The following is a 15440-nucleotide window of genomic DNA, read 5'->3' as shown; positions in this document are numbered from 1 at the left end:
CCCACAGATTTGGATCTGCTATAAGGTTCAGAGGGTTATGGGGTGTTCGTGTCTTTCACGGGGTTCCTTTGGAAAATTCATATTTCATAAGAAGCTATCCAGACTTATCCATAATTCAGAAACGTCTGACTTGGGGGTAGGTGGGTGGGGCTGGTGGGTGGTCAAGGGCTTGGATGGGGCACCCTGGGGAGCCCAGTCACACCACCAGACTGTGACAAAAACAAAATGCTCTGCGACCAAGAGATGATGGGCTTGTTGCCAGGGAAGACAACCCTGACTGAAAACCAGCAGCCACTGACAGGCTTATGGAGTCTGTGTGCAGCAGCAGCAGCAGCAGCTTCTGCCTGCAGCTCCATGCAGATCATCACTTGTAAAGTGTGAAATTAACATTAAAATTCAAAATTCCAACAAACACACACACAATTAGTGTTTAAAGGGATGCAAAAAACAAATATCAAAACAGGCTTTGACTTATAACATATTCCAACTTTTATTTTTTAACAAAGATATCAAAACCCTACAAAATGTGAACATTAACCAAACGCTAACAGTGCAGTGGCCAGGCTCTCTGAACAAAACAATTCTAGGAACACAATCGCATCTGCATGCGGCAGACCTCCAGGTCCATCTCCGTATGAAACACAGAACTGGGTCACACAAAAAGAAAATCTGCGATGTGCACCACACACCAATGTGCGTTTCCAATCATACAAACCTGTGCCTGAAGTTAAAATTAAGACACATTCAATGCACTTGCTGGAAAGGAAAGTACAAAAAAAAAACACGACAAGTCTGTAAAATGCTTTGTGTAAGATCACCTGCAACTACTTTAAAACCCAAACTTCTGAAAACAGGAGTGAACCACAAACAGTGAACATTTCCCCAAACAGATGTAACACAGTGCCTCACTTTAAATCAAGTCCTTCATTTTCCACCTTTTTCTCCACCAAAATAACAATTGATTACTAAGTTATGGTAAATAAAATTGATGCCGTGATTTTAATTGAGTTTTAACCAGTGGAACATCAGACCATTGACCTAGATAAGGAAAAGAATAATACTTATGAGGCGCTGTACTGTGACAAAACTGCCTTTCATTTACGATCCCAAATTGACACCCGGTGAAATAAAACAGAGCGCAGAATTAACTTTGAGTGCTAGAAATGAATAGAATGACCGAGTGTCCCAATGCTGTAGTCGACAAATTAATGACGAGTCTTAATTGGAGAAACATTAGACCTGAACTGGAGTTAAAGAAGAATACTCCAACGCTGAACAACCAGATTGCAGCCCAGACATTGGTGCAATATATATACATAAACATACTTTTTAATGCACAGAGAGCCCTTAGCGAGGTTAAAAAAAAAACCCAACCAAACAAACATTTAAAATAATTCCAAAATTAAATAAAATATAAATAAGTGAGCATAAAAGTCTTTCCATCTTTTGTTTGGGATAATTAACAAAGAAAAAGAAAGAAGGAAGGAAGGTTGTGATCCCATATATGAGCTGTATGGTGAGGGTGCTCTGCTCTTCCTGTGCGACTGTCACTGTGATCCATGTGGGTTAAAAGCAGCGTACAAACAGGTCAACCCTACCGGTCGTGGTCAAAGTGGTTGGGATCAAATCAGTACAGTTAAAGTGGAAAGCTCTTGCAGTCTGGTGTTAAAATGGCTCTAGAAAAGTGAGGCGAGCGAGGAGAGGCGAAATCGGCATTGTGGAGGGAAAAAAAAGCCCGAAGAGCTGTCCGGAACATCAAAATGTCATCTTGTCGGCATTTTGACTCACTGAAGTCACTGCCTGTGTAGTTGAGAGAGAGGAGGACAAGAGAAAATATAATTTTACAAGAAAATAACTGTCAGTTACACACCTCATTAGGATTGCAGTCATTTTGAAAGTGTCATATCAAAACTAACAACTAGATGCCTGAGATTTGCTTTGTGTTTTTGTAACCATAGTGAAGACTGACAAGAGGGGCAGCTGAGGACAGAAAATCAGTAGACTAATTATGTCCATGAAGGAAGAGCAGAGTAGCTGAGTAACGGCTAACCTTGGAAAAAGCAACCATTTGCGGTGGTGTGTTACCTGGCAGGGGATTCAGTAGCTGGAGATTACAGCACGGTCAGCATAGTCTGGACTCCACAGTCCACAAAGCTCTGGAAACGGGGAATAAAATTACAAAACAAGCGTGGTGAGAGTAACCCACAGATATGCTTCAAAGACTTGAGCAGCTGTCATAAACAAGCTCCTATAAACAGCACTGCATGTGTCACGAGTCGTAAGTACACAAAATCAACTTTGTGCAGCCGGGAAACATAAGAATTCATTGTTGATTCATGCAGTCTGTTCTTAAGGAAGTCAACATAGACCAGACAACTCCATCTAGTGGTACACGTGAACACTGCAGTTTGAGGACAATTTGGGGGTCATAATAACAGCTTTCTTCAAAACACAAAAATAAACAGTGTTTCAGTTCACATGTTTCTCAGATGACAAATGTTATGTGCTGCCTAAAACTGAACTTCACTGACATCTACCCTTATTCCCTTTAAAGGCAGAGTCACCTGATTGACAGGCCGTGTCCTCTGGTCCGGCGTCCAGGGAGGTGGGGTGTACTGCGTGTGAGGGGAGAGGGGTCAACGGTCAAACAGAGGGCGACACAAAAACCCAGGCTGGCTTCTACAGGAGGGGTGGAGGGTGTGGATTGGAAGGGTGGGCAGGGACAGGTGGACCGAAACCAGGCTGAAGCCTTGATTTCATATGCGGGAGCATATGTGCAGGAGCCTGGGAGACCCTGCGTAGGATACAGCTGATGAATAGGTATTTGCATGAGCGTTTGTGCGCACGTACCTGGTAGGCGTAGGCATTCTGTGCATAGTTCATCGGCATCGGTGGGATCATGACCCCTCCAAAGTTGGTGTAGGTGTACGGCTGCAAAATTAAGCCAGTGAGGGTCCATTAAACCGCTCTAACAGTGTGAAGCAGATGTTCAAATGCATATTGAAAATCTTGAAACAGACGAAAGGAATGGCAATTAGTAACTTTGTTTCTCACATTTTAATGTCCTACTGTCACTGCTGATGTTTTTGACAGCAGGCATTGTCTGAAGAATTCACTAACTAATGACACTAATTGTAATATAGTCACCTTTATTGTATTTTTGGTCCTTCTTGGAAATTAAAAAGGAAATTGACAGATTATTCTCCACCTTGCAACTCTATTCATGGCTCTGATAATGAGCACCAGCCAACCCCCTCAGAGAAAATAAGGTTTGTTTTATTTTTCACAGTGTAATAAAAAGGTGTGCAACAGCACTGCCAATGTCACACAATGTGTTTGTTTGTTTTGATGACTTGTTTTTTTCTAATTCAATCTGCCTTCCAACAGAGATAAAATTCCATATAGCTTGCTTGCGCGCGTGTGTGTGTGTGTGTGTGTGTGTGTGTGTGTGTGTGTGTGTGTGTGTGTGTGTGTGTGTGTGTCATACCTGATTGTATTGGCTGCCTCCACTGAGGACGGGCACGGGTTGTGTCATCCCTCCTCCCATGGGTGAGCAGCAGGCACAGTAGATGTACTGTGTGGGATTCATCCAAGGACTTGGACCAACCAGACGGGGTGGGATAGACCCTTTATAAAGGAAGAAAAGCACACAGCAATATGAAACATATTTAGTGACAACATGTTCTATTTGCACTGCCAAAAAAAATACCCAATGTTCTTCTGAGGAAAAACAGAATACGTACGAGAGCTTCTTTCTTTCATGATGGCAGGACCCAGCTTGAGCTTACGGCCTTTAAAACTGATCTGTTGCTGTAACAAAAAAATATTTACAGAGGAAATATTACTCTTACTTGGAGAGAGATATAACAGAATAACAGTTCCACAGTTAGAACTCCACTCACCTCAATGATTGACTGAATGTTGACATCTTCATTGAAGTATACAAACCCATACCTATGAACACACAAAATAACTTAGAACACCGGAACATACTGAATCAAATGCCAACATACAATGTAAACGTATTAGATATCATGTTAAATTATTTTTTAATACTAACAAATATAAAAATAAACACTCCCTGCACTTCCACTCCCATACTTTCACACAACTTAACAAAGAAAATGCAGGAAAAAAGTCTTTGCTTTGTAACAATTACTGTATTCATGCTTGATGAATGTAACTACTTGTTTCATCATCTTTTTTAACCTCCTGATAAAAAAGAGACATCTGACACTGTAAAACAGTCGCACCTGAAATACAACAAAGGCCCTGACTATTGTGAAATATTTAAAATAAGGCGTTAACACATAAGCATCTCCAAACAACACAACTCACCCTTTGCAGATCCCTCCACGGTAAGTGATAATTTTTACTTCCTTGACAGCACCATATCTTGCAAAGAAGTCACGCATTTCATTTTCATCAACCTGAAGGTTAAAATGAATTTCAAGAGAAATTTCTTCATTGTCACTGCATTATATACTGTATCAGAAAAGCCATGCAGTGCACAATGTGCAGTTCAAGTACACTAAAATGGTAATTTTCAGCCATTTTAACCCAGTAGATCAAATTTTTGAATAAAATCTAATGTGTTCAACTTATACAAAAACTATCAAAGGTGCATAGGTTTACTGCCAAGGTTATCCTCCCTTAATATAAAATTCAACTGAAAGCATCTGTCTGCTGGAGTTAAGAGCTGTGACCTTCAAAGATGTGAAACTTTTTAATTAATCTTTTAGAAATAATATATTGTATTCTTATTACATGTGTTGGCAGCAAGCAGGAGGAAAAGTTATTTTGATAATCCATAACATCACATTTAGACTGGAAAACATGATGCACAGATATACTGATTCTTGCCCACATGCACTATTTTACCTATTAATGTATACACCGATCAGGCATAACATTATGACCACCTGCCTAACATTGTGTTGGGCCCCTTTATGCTGCTGAAACTCATGTGACTGAGTGGGGCATGGACACAGAACCTCTGGGGATGTCCTGTGGCACTGGGATGGTGGCAGTGAATTCTGTGGGGGTCTTGTGGGTTGCAGGGTGGGACCTACCTAGATCTGGCTTATCTTGGCACATCCCACAGATGCTCAGTAACATTTGGATCTGGGGAGTGTGGAACTTGGGTGAACACCTTAGCTGTGTCGTGTTCCCGAGCCACTCCTGAGCAGTTTTTGTGGGGTGTCAGTGGCAACTGGCATCAAGGACTGCTGTTGCCGTGAGGGATGGGTGGGTAGATAGGGGTTGAGGGGTTGGGGTTAGGACGGTGGTACATGTCAAACATCCAGATGAATGTCGGGACTCAAGGTTTCTCAGCAGAACATTGCATTATAGCATGATGATCAGTGTCATTCACCTCACCTGTCAGTGGTCATAATGTTGTGGCTGATCGGTGTATCTTTAAACAGGCCATTTCAGAGTCATTATTTCACACTAAAAACTATGCAGAGAAATATGACTGACATTTCTTGTGCAGTTTTTGCATTAGTATGCAGGTAAGCAAATTAGAATGTGTGCATTTAGTTGCCTGATGCCTGTGAGTTACTTTCACACATGGCTGTTTCCAGATTAAATTGAATTTATAATTTTACCCTCAAATTTAGTCATATTTTTGACATCTGCCACATGTACTTCTCCATTTTAAACAGGCAGAGTGAAAGTAAATTAAATACATCCCATCTTACCTTCATGTCGATCCCACCAACAAAGAGGGCGTTGGGAGTTAGTTTGCCCTCAGGTAGGACGAATCCATTTGACAACTTCAAGGACGGTAAAGTCTGGGTGGTGCTTCTGGGCTTGTTGATATCCTTAGAATAGAAAATATTGAAATTCTTGACTTGCATAATAATAGAAAATACAATAACAATTCTCCACAATCAGGAATCTGCCTTACTTGTGCATGTAATGATCTTGATTGATGCAGCTATATGGTGCTGCAATCATGTGAAGGACATTGAGTCAATAAAAATAGTCATTGAATCTGGTCTGAAAATGCAGCTAAAAGCAAATCAACTTTTGTAACTTATCTGCAGGTGTAACACCACACGTACCAAATCCGTGCTATACTAAAACCTTATTTTGAAACTTAAAATTATGGTCTTTATCTTATTTTTTGCGTGACGAACGTTATCACTGATCCTCAATGTTTCCGCAAGGTTAGTGGTTCGCTCACACTGCTACATGGTGGCTAACTTTACAAAGACTGACTTCTGCGAGCAGATCTTAACGTAGCAAAGAACTGAGCAAGAAAACAACCTCGAAATAAAGTCAGCAGTGAGACGCTCAGTAACCAATGTTAGCATTACCTGTTATCACTTAATGTTTATCGCAGCTAAAGCGTGCTATTAGTCATGCTAACTTCAGCTACAAGCTGCTAGTGCGCCTTTTTCTTTTCTCCGGTCGAAGGTCAAATAGACTGCTATTTTGCTAACGACACCGTTAGCACGATCATCCTAGCATACGGATTAATAAATCGACACGTCTTCAATTAACGCAGCAACTGTATGGCTGCGATTGTTACAGCTCACTGTTATGCATACAAAGCTGGAAGTAAAACTTACCATATCTAAAATAATTAAAACTTTGCCAGACACACACGTTCAAAGCCGAACCGCCGACCTGATTCTGCCTGACGACAGCAAGTGGTGTTGCGCATGTGCAGTCTGGAGCGTCTCGGGAAGTTTTGCGGAAGTTGCTGATGAATTTCCGCCACCTGCTGGACGGAAGAGGAAATTCATTTACTGACGGTCTAGTTATTCTGTTCAGCGAGATGTCAGTTTGTGTATTAATTTTTTTTTAAAGTTGTGCACTTATGATTATAAATGTTATGCTGCTGATTAAGCTGGCATGTAAAAGTATGTTTTCCTACATCCGACCTCTTAAGGTGGGTAGGTTCGAATCAGACTGCTTAAATTAATATTTATATATTTATAAAAAGTAATAATTCAGATTAATTTTCGAATTATATTGATATTGTTATTAAAATAATTATATTGATTTCTACTTAAGGCCTCAGGTTTGAACATACAGCAGTGTATTAATAAGGAATTCCGCTGATTTTACCTGATTTTAATATTTCAATTCGTCAACTCAGTGTTTGGAATAAATATCATTGTCGGGTCTTAACTTAATATTAAAATTGTAATTATTTAGGCAGATGTGTGTCCTAAATAATATTGTAGGGTTTTACTTAAATATATCCAAATAAGTCACGTGTATTTGTAATTTATAAAATATTTTATTTCTTAATCATAATTTAAATTTGTCAAGAACATTTACATGAGAAAATATATTTTAGTCTTAATTTTTTTTAGTAGTAAAGGAATTTGTGTAATTAATAGTACTGGGTCTTACCTTTAATATTAAAATTAATTATGTAAATGTAAAAAAAATAATATTGTAATGTAGTGTAAGCTTTAGTCAGCTAAACTTAAATAATAAATATCACTGTAGGGTCTTAACCTTAATATTAAAATTATTAAGGCACATTTACATAATGCATGATATTACAGTGTCTTGACTGTAATATTTGTAACATTAGTCTTTAGATAACATCCATTCTACTTCAGTTAATTTTGTTTTTCTTTATTGTCTACAGTCGTGATTGTGCGACTAAATTCTTCTACATTATGTAACTTTATCTGCAGCAGCTGTGGGAGGAAACATGAATAAAATCTGTTAATTTTCACATCATAAAAACAAATGTCATAGTATAGTATGTTGTCAAAAATACATCATAGTACAGCATGATGTCAAATCATCCTAGTATAGCATATCTTGAAAAAATGTCATATTTATATATCAATATATATACAAATATCAATTTTAACATTAAGTTAAGACCTGAAAACAATATTTATTACAAACGTTGACTAATTGAAATTTTAAAATCAGTGGAATTTCTTTTTAATACACTGTGGTACGTTCAAACAATGAAAACATACTTTTACATGTCAGCTTTATCAGCAACATAACAATTCTAATTTTAAACAATTTTTATTTAGTCTTTTTAAGTTCAACGACGAACCGCGAACTGATATCTTATTATTTATTTATTATCTATCTCACTGTACAGAAAAAGTGAACGGTCAGTAAATGAACTTCCTCTTCTGTCCAGCAGATGGCGGAAGTTCATCATCAATTTCCGCAAAACTTCCTGAGGCCTTAAAGACTGCGCATGCGCCACACCGCTGCCAGATTCCTCCATGCTCTCCCGTTGGCACTTCAAGCGTTTCGTGGAAAAGTTGCTGTTGACTTCGTTTTTGGTGTTACACACGGTAAGAAGATTGATACTTTTAACCAGTAGCGTTGTCTTGTACGTTAAGTTAATGACATATGACGTGTTGTGTTTTGTTTTGTTTGAGTACTTTTGGACCGCAGTTGGTCCGGACGCGTTAGCTTCCTAGGTGGCTAAGTTAGCTAACTGGCTAATTACCTCAGGTGTTATATGTTCAGCGGATAAATTAGCTAACTGGCTGACACCTGTGTTAATTACTGTCGCAGCTGTTGCCTTTATTAGCATGAGCGGCTCAATCAGTATGTCTCTGTTGTGCATTTTAGCTTTACTTCCGTGTTCCTACTTGTTTTTACTCTATGGTTAACCGAATCGCGTACAACTGCACCGAAGTTCAGCATCCATAGGTATGAATTAAACCGCACTTAACATTGTGCAACATTACGGTTGCAGTTGATAGATAAAGTGCAAATTAAAATAGATTTCCTTTTTTCTACCTCTCTGAATTTCTATAATTTCATCAATCCCCCACCCACCCCCCCCGAACTGCTCAAGTGTAGTACAGTTTATAAAGTGACATTAACACATACCACTTGTGAATCTATGACTGGACAAGCCATAAAATCCCCAAGAAGAGCCTGTAACAAGTCAGCTCAAATAAAAGAAATCTGAAATTTCTGAAGAAAGAAAAAGAACTTAACTGTCTCGATGCACATTTTGAAATTTAAAAAGAGATAAAACATACTTTGATTCTTTGATTTGGGCTAATTTATTATAAGCTATTTTATGGAGGGGATTTTGTGGCTTGTGCAGTTTGACATCCACAAGTGGTATGTTTGTCATCTTACATCATATTTGAGGTAATGGTGCTCATAAAAAATAAAGTAAACAAGCAGGATGTAATATCAGTCATGCAGATGTAGCAACTGTGGAAGTCCCATATTTCTTTTGCTTAATGTGGCTGCTTTGCACTCTCCCACTGTTTACTTGTCAACACTTTATTTCAAAGAAAGGTCCCGTCTAGTTTTTTATGAGCGATGTGATATTTTAAATTCTTTGTGAAGAACTGTAACTCTAAAATCTGTCCTTACCTTGTACATGAAGTAGTAGTCCATTAGGAATCAGGGAAGCACATTGTATTCACAAAGGTTATGGTCACCAGTCCTCACTATAGAGGGGACGTGTTGCCTGAGTATTAATGAGTAGAGTGGTAATGAGTATCGATAACTGTTTTGGAAAAATTGACATTAAAAATCTTCACTTGTGTTGTGAACTTTGGTAAGCAGAAACCTTGCAGTTGCCTTGGACACAAGTGCCAAATTTTGTACATTGTTCATTTTGGGAAATGCAGTACAGCAAATCATTTTCTTTTTTTGCTGACAACTACCATTCAATTGCACCTAAGAAACATAAGTATCTGAAGTGACTTCCGTGGTGTCCTTGTTCCAGGACAAGATTAAAAAAAAATAATAATAATAGGAAAATTTTAACATCACAAAAGCTGATTGAGACTTTTCAGAGTTTTTTTATTTGATTTTTTTCAGTGTCACAGTAATTGAATGCTCGTTATCAGCAAGAAGAAATTGTTAATTTGCTCTATTTAATTTCCCAAAACATACAGAATTGGGTGCTCATATCCTTGGTAACTCTGAAGTTTCTGCTCCTTGCCAAAGTTCACATCACAAGTGAATTAATTTTCTAAAACACCACCAATACTCGTGGGCATTTTTGATATTGAAGCAGTTACCACATTTTCTATCTCTTTTCTACAATGCACTTGTTCCATGTATTGTCTAGAGATGCACAATGGGGGACCTCTGCAGAGACTCCCTAATGACAAGGAGTCTCACCACATCATGTCATGAGAGAAATGGCTTTATTGATGACTTCAATGAGAAAACAATATATAGACAGCATGTATTCAAGGTTAGCTCTAAACATTTTATCTGACACAGGAATTCAATAATGGCAGAATGTGCATTATTTCAGTGACATGGAGATGTCTATAGTTGCTTGATTCATGGATGAATTATCTTGCACTAGGGATGAAGACAGTTAAACACATCCATGTTGGCTGATGGCGATGGCAGCGTGGCAGAGTCTCGCCTAACAAACAACCTACCGAGTGAGTGTCGATGACTTCTAACCTGGTTGGACCGCTTTAGGGATGCTACTTGCCTCCTGAGGAGATGGAAATATACAGTCATGTGTATGAACAAATGGCTAAAAATTGATTGGTTTCTAAAATAAAGGTAGGTACAAATCTGTACCGACGAGTTCATTTATTTACAACACTTAACGATGTAGGCACCCAAATGCTGCATAGTGTCACTGAAGTAAGGCTGTTACCAATAAGTCAAGTGTAATTTGTTGAACCTTTCTTAGTTTGTGACTGGACAAATAAAGAGCCCAGCGCTTTAGAAGCACAGCAGTTGCAGGTTCAGGCCACACAAAGGCCAATTAAGTAATGTGGTGTGAGTCAACACATCATACACTGCCAATTTTTACTAGCATGCTTGTAGACAACAGCTTGTGTACTGCCAAAACATCTGGGGAAAGTGAGTAAATACATATCTGACCACAACTGTTTGAATCAAACACAAGTCCAAATCTGTGTAGCATTAAATTTCTGTTCAGCACACCAATTGTTAATCACTTCTAGCATGCTTAGCAGAGTTACCTTTTAAAGCTGCACACACGGATTGTGTTAAGTCACTGCATGTTTAAACTGGCCTTCATGCACAGTCAAAACCTACAACTGCTCTGCTGCAGCCCAAACAACAGGCTGGTCCACTGACAAAGACAAAGGCACTGTTACTTGATGCAGTTCTAAAGGAGAAATTGTGCAGACTGTAATGGTTAAGTTAATTATTAATATGTTGCACTTGTCTTAAAACACATTTATAGTTGAGTAAGCACCTCAGTGTTTTTCTAGTGACACTGCAGTATTTGTGTTTTAAATTAAACCTATGATAAAACCAATCTAAACTTTTTTTTTCTCTGCTGCTGCACTAAAAGCAGTAATTTGTGAATTTTATCCAAGGACAATCAAATTAAGACTCACCCTTGCAGTGTAGTACTTGGCTGCCTAGTCATTGTGGCCTTCTCTGCCTTCTCCACCAGCTTCTTTGCATCTGAGGGCCCCTTCCAAAGAAGATGTATTTGACCAAGGTGGACTTGAGCAGGGCCCAGAAGACCATGACAAAGCAGCCCATCTGTTACATGTTGATGGCCTTGACCTAGGGGATCTTGGACAGCGTCTCCAACAGGTGGGTGTTGATGGTGGTCAGGGTCAGCACAGTCGTGATCCCTTCAACAAAAAAAATTTTAGTTTTTGCAAGACCTTTTCAGTCAACATGTCACCACAGCCCTCAGATCATTCAGCTTGATGAATAAAGGCTAAAATGTGAGACTAGCATATACTACAATAATTTTTTTAGAGGACAAACTAGGGTTTTTTGTTTTTAATCAATATAGTACCAAAATGCCACAGTATAGTATGTCATTCAAAACACAGTATAGTGTATATATTATTGTTCAAAAAACGTCAATACAGTATGTTGTCTAAAAAACACCGTAGTATAGTATGTTGATTAAAAAAAAATCCATAGTATGGTATGACATTCAAAAAGCTTATAGGCATATGGTTCATGATGACTGTCAGGGATTGAAGAGCTCAGCTTGAGCTGCAAACGTTTCTCCTCAAATGTCAGGATCTAAGAAGAGAGAAGAGCATTTTCTTGAGAGTGTTACAGAAACTTTTCTCTGAGAAAGTTACAGCATGGTTTTGCTGACATTACAGCACTGTTTCTATGAGAATGTTACTGCAACGTTTCTCTGAGAATGACGTATTTTTGAACCACATGCTATACTGACCTTTTTTGAACATCATACTGTACTATGACTTTTTTTTAAATTAAATATTATAATATGACTTTTTTTTCTTTATCCACATACTATGCTATGGTGTTTCTTTCAACCACATGCTACACTATGGCATTTTTTGAAGTCATGCAACATTATAGTGTTTTTTTGAACTACACCTGTGACAGGTGAGCTCAGAGGTCAGACAGGTGGAAAGGAGAGTTTCAGGTATGACAGTTTGGTGTCACTGACAGCTCGCTGCTCATTGGCTGAAGCAGACAGCAGGACAAAGCGGAGGAGGCAGCCAATGGCGTCCAGCTGACTGTCTGGGACTGAGGAGCTCAGCTTGAGCAGCGAAGGTTTTTCCACAAACGTCAGGATCCGTGAAGAAAGAACAGCACTGTTCCTCTGAGAACGTGACAGCAGGGTTTCTCTCAGAACATTACACAAATGTTGTTCTGAGAATGTTACAGCAAAGTTTCCCTAAGAATGTTACAGCAATGTTTCTCTGAGAAGATTTTACAACGTTTCTCTGAGAACGTTACAGCAACGTGTCTTTCAGAATGTTAGCGCAACATTTTTTCAGAACCTTCTGGAAATGTGTCCTTCAGAACGCTATGGAAATGTTTCTCTGAGAGTGATACGACAACATTTCTTTCAGAAGATTGACTGGTCTTTACATTTAAAAATGCGCTCTGCTCATAAAAGCGCATTTACGTGCACTGTGGATGAAATCACCCAGTTTAATCTTAAACAAAATGAGGTTAGAACACTATATCTCACTCTTTTCAAACAACTTTTTCCTCACACAACTGTCACCACAACCACCTTATCAGCAGCTACCGTAGCCTGCACTGTGACTACTATGTTCAGGGAACATTGGTAAATGTAGAGACTATCAATAAGCAAATGTTCAGCTTGTGAGGTGTTTTGCCTGTGACCAGGTGGGAGATGCGACCAACTGACAGTGCTAATCGCGGCATCTATTTCTTGTTAGTGTTTTTTTTTCTACGACCCGCCTCAAAATCTTGTAGAACAAAACATAAGAGCATAATAAAACCACTAGATACTCTAGAATGTAGGGCTGGGCGATAAATCGATTTTATCGATTAATTCGACTTTGTACTTAATGTCGATTTGTTTTAATGAAAATCGATTTTCTCATCAACATCCGCCACCAAGGCCTTCCCGCTGGGCTCCCGTAGTTCAGAGTGTGCGCCCCCCTCCCCCCCGCGCTTGATACACAGACAACATGGCGGCGAGCGGTGCAAATCTGAAGGCGCGTGTCCACTAGATGCTATTTTCTCGGACGGCAACGCACCGCATCTGAAAATCGCACGGACGGCGGTCACTAGCGGACCACAACATCGAGCTTTCAGCTGGACTTTTCCACAACATCGAGCTTTTCAGCTGGACAGTCCGGCAGACAAGTCGGATAAACACAGCGGCTCGGCCTCAAATTTTCCCTTTTATTTCAAAAAGACGTCAATGAAAAGTATTTCTGAAAGCATTTGAGGCGATAAATAATCTGTGCAGCAGCTGAATCTGTCCTCGTTTTAGGTCGCCGACGCCTAGTTTAGAAGTAGAAGAAGAGGACAGTTTCATGATGCGTGGAATCTCCGCACGCTGCATGCAATTTGCATAAAATAGAAGTCCAGTCTACTTTATGCAAATGAGCTGCAGCCCTCTCTGGGTAAACACACCGGATCACAGCTGGAAACGCACCGCAACCGGACCAGCATGCCACATGCTGCGCATTTCCAGCTGCGATCCAGTGTGTTTACCTGGAGAGGGCTGTAGCTCATTTGCATAAAGTAGACTGGACTCCGGCGTGAGGAGATTAGGTAGGGGGTAAAAAAGAAACAGATAAATCGTGAATCGGGATTTTTTTGGGAAAAAATCGGAGATTTTTTTTTTAGGCCATATCGCCCAGCCCTACTAGAATGTCTGTGACTCCACCCTGACACTGTATAGTATTTAAATGGGATGAATACAAAGCAGAGGGCATTCACTAAATATATTAATGTGTGTTTAAACTGTGCTCATTTGAATTTTAAAATTCCTTTGTTCTGAGATTTAAACAACTGCATACGAGATAATATAATGAAAAAATGTAAACAATATGGTTAGACAAGTTACAAACAGACAATACTAAAGAGCAGTGAACAAGTAAGTGAAACATTACCCACATTACAACTACATGTAACTAGCTTCTGCATAAATTCAGTGGTTTAACAGTTGCAGCGATTCAAGTATTTAACCATTAAGTGGACAATTAGTTTGCTGGTGATCATAGTTTGGGAAATGTCAATGATTGTCACCAACATTGTTTCCGGTTGTTTAATGTTTTAATGCAGCGTCAGATTTTTAATAACTCATTTTTCTAACCAATATCAGTCCTGATCATAAATACCAAATTTTCATTTATTGTTACGATTTGAACTCAGCATTTGTTTACATGATGATACTGTTGGCATTAAAAAACAAAACATTTAAATAATAAGTGAAAAATGTTTTTTTGATGATCATAGTCTGGATTGTGTCAATGATTCACACCAGCATTAATTCAGATTTTTTTTATTATTGTTGTTATTATCATCACTGTTATTACTATTATTATGCAGTGTTAGATTCTTAAAAAGACCTCAACAAAATGTTTCAATGATGTTTTCAAAATCTACATCAGTCCTGATTAATAATACCAAATATTCATTCATTTTCAAGATTAAATTTTTTTTAAATGTCAGTTTCTTTGCATGATGCCAGTCTGGAAAAATATCAGTGATTAGCAATGAAAACTCATTCAGGGCCTTGAAGACAAAATGTCCTTGTCAAAATAAAATTAAAAAACTTCTTCCAAGCAGAGATCAGCGGGATCAACAGAAACCAGTAGAGGAAAGGATCCACCACAGCTGCAGGTCATCTGGCTCACAGTGTCCTTGAATTCTTGCATCGATTAGAACAACTCACATCTTAATGGATGTAAACAATCTTTGAATTCTTTAACAATGTTACTGTAAAGGTGTAATGTTTTCTGGACTTTTTATGATCTTGTTTCTTATTATCTTTAAAGACTGACCTTAAGAGAGACGCTTCATATATTGTTTGTTGAAGATAACTTTAGGGCTCCATACAATTCTGACAGCGGTGATGGAAACGTACATGGAAAAAATTCAGCTGCAGAACAAATAAATGATCAGTATAGATCATCCATTCAGTCATAGAATCAGAAGCTGATCGTCTATGAAAGGCCCACAGACCTTAGTTCTGTCTCTTTGAGCTGTGATACAGAATAGAGGTAGCAGTATGTATATAAAAAATTTAG

The 15440-nt window shown here is 38.7% G+C and overlaps 1 protein-coding gene across 3 annotated transcripts; it reads right to left on the bottom strand.

The window, feature by feature from the left end:
* Positions 1-472: 472 nt before the first annotated feature.
* On the bottom strand, positions 473-6704 carry dazl (deleted in azoospermia-like). Of its 3 annotated transcripts, XM_023287102.2 has the most exons (11): positions 6579-6671; positions 5912-5951; positions 5703-5825; positions 4339-4430; positions 3903-3954; positions 3744-3810; positions 3488-3627; positions 2851-2931; positions 2565-2615; positions 2086-2156; positions 473-1800 (listed from the first exon to the last, which is right to left on the bottom strand). In XM_023287102.2, exons 3-10 carry the CDS (start codon positions 5706-5708, stop codon positions 2112-2114), a joined length of 534 nt encoding a protein of 177 aa, XP_023142870.1. In that variant the 5' UTR covers positions 5709-5825; positions 5912-5951; positions 6579-6671; the 3' UTR covers positions 473-1800; positions 2086-2111. The 3 variants fall into 3 exon arrangements, with proteins under 3 accessions (XP_023142870.1, XP_023142868.1, XP_023142869.1); XM_023287100.2 differs by lacking the exon at positions 5912-5951 and having other exon boundaries at positions 6579-6704; XM_023287101.2 differs by lacking the exons at positions 2565-2615; positions 5912-5951 and having other exon boundaries at positions 6579-6704.
* Between the last annotated feature and the right edge of the window lie 8736 nt (positions 6705-15440).

The sequence above is a fragment of the Amphiprion ocellaris genome, chromosome 15, assembly GCF_022539595.1.
Source record: "Amphiprion ocellaris isolate individual 3 ecotype Okinawa chromosome 15, ASM2253959v1, whole genome shotgun sequence".
In the NCBI taxonomy this organism is placed as follows: Eukaryota; Metazoa; Chordata; class Actinopteri; family Pomacentridae; genus Amphiprion; species Amphiprion ocellaris.
Note: the sequence above shows the minus strand (reverse complement) of the source record. Positions and strands in the feature narration are given on the sequence as shown.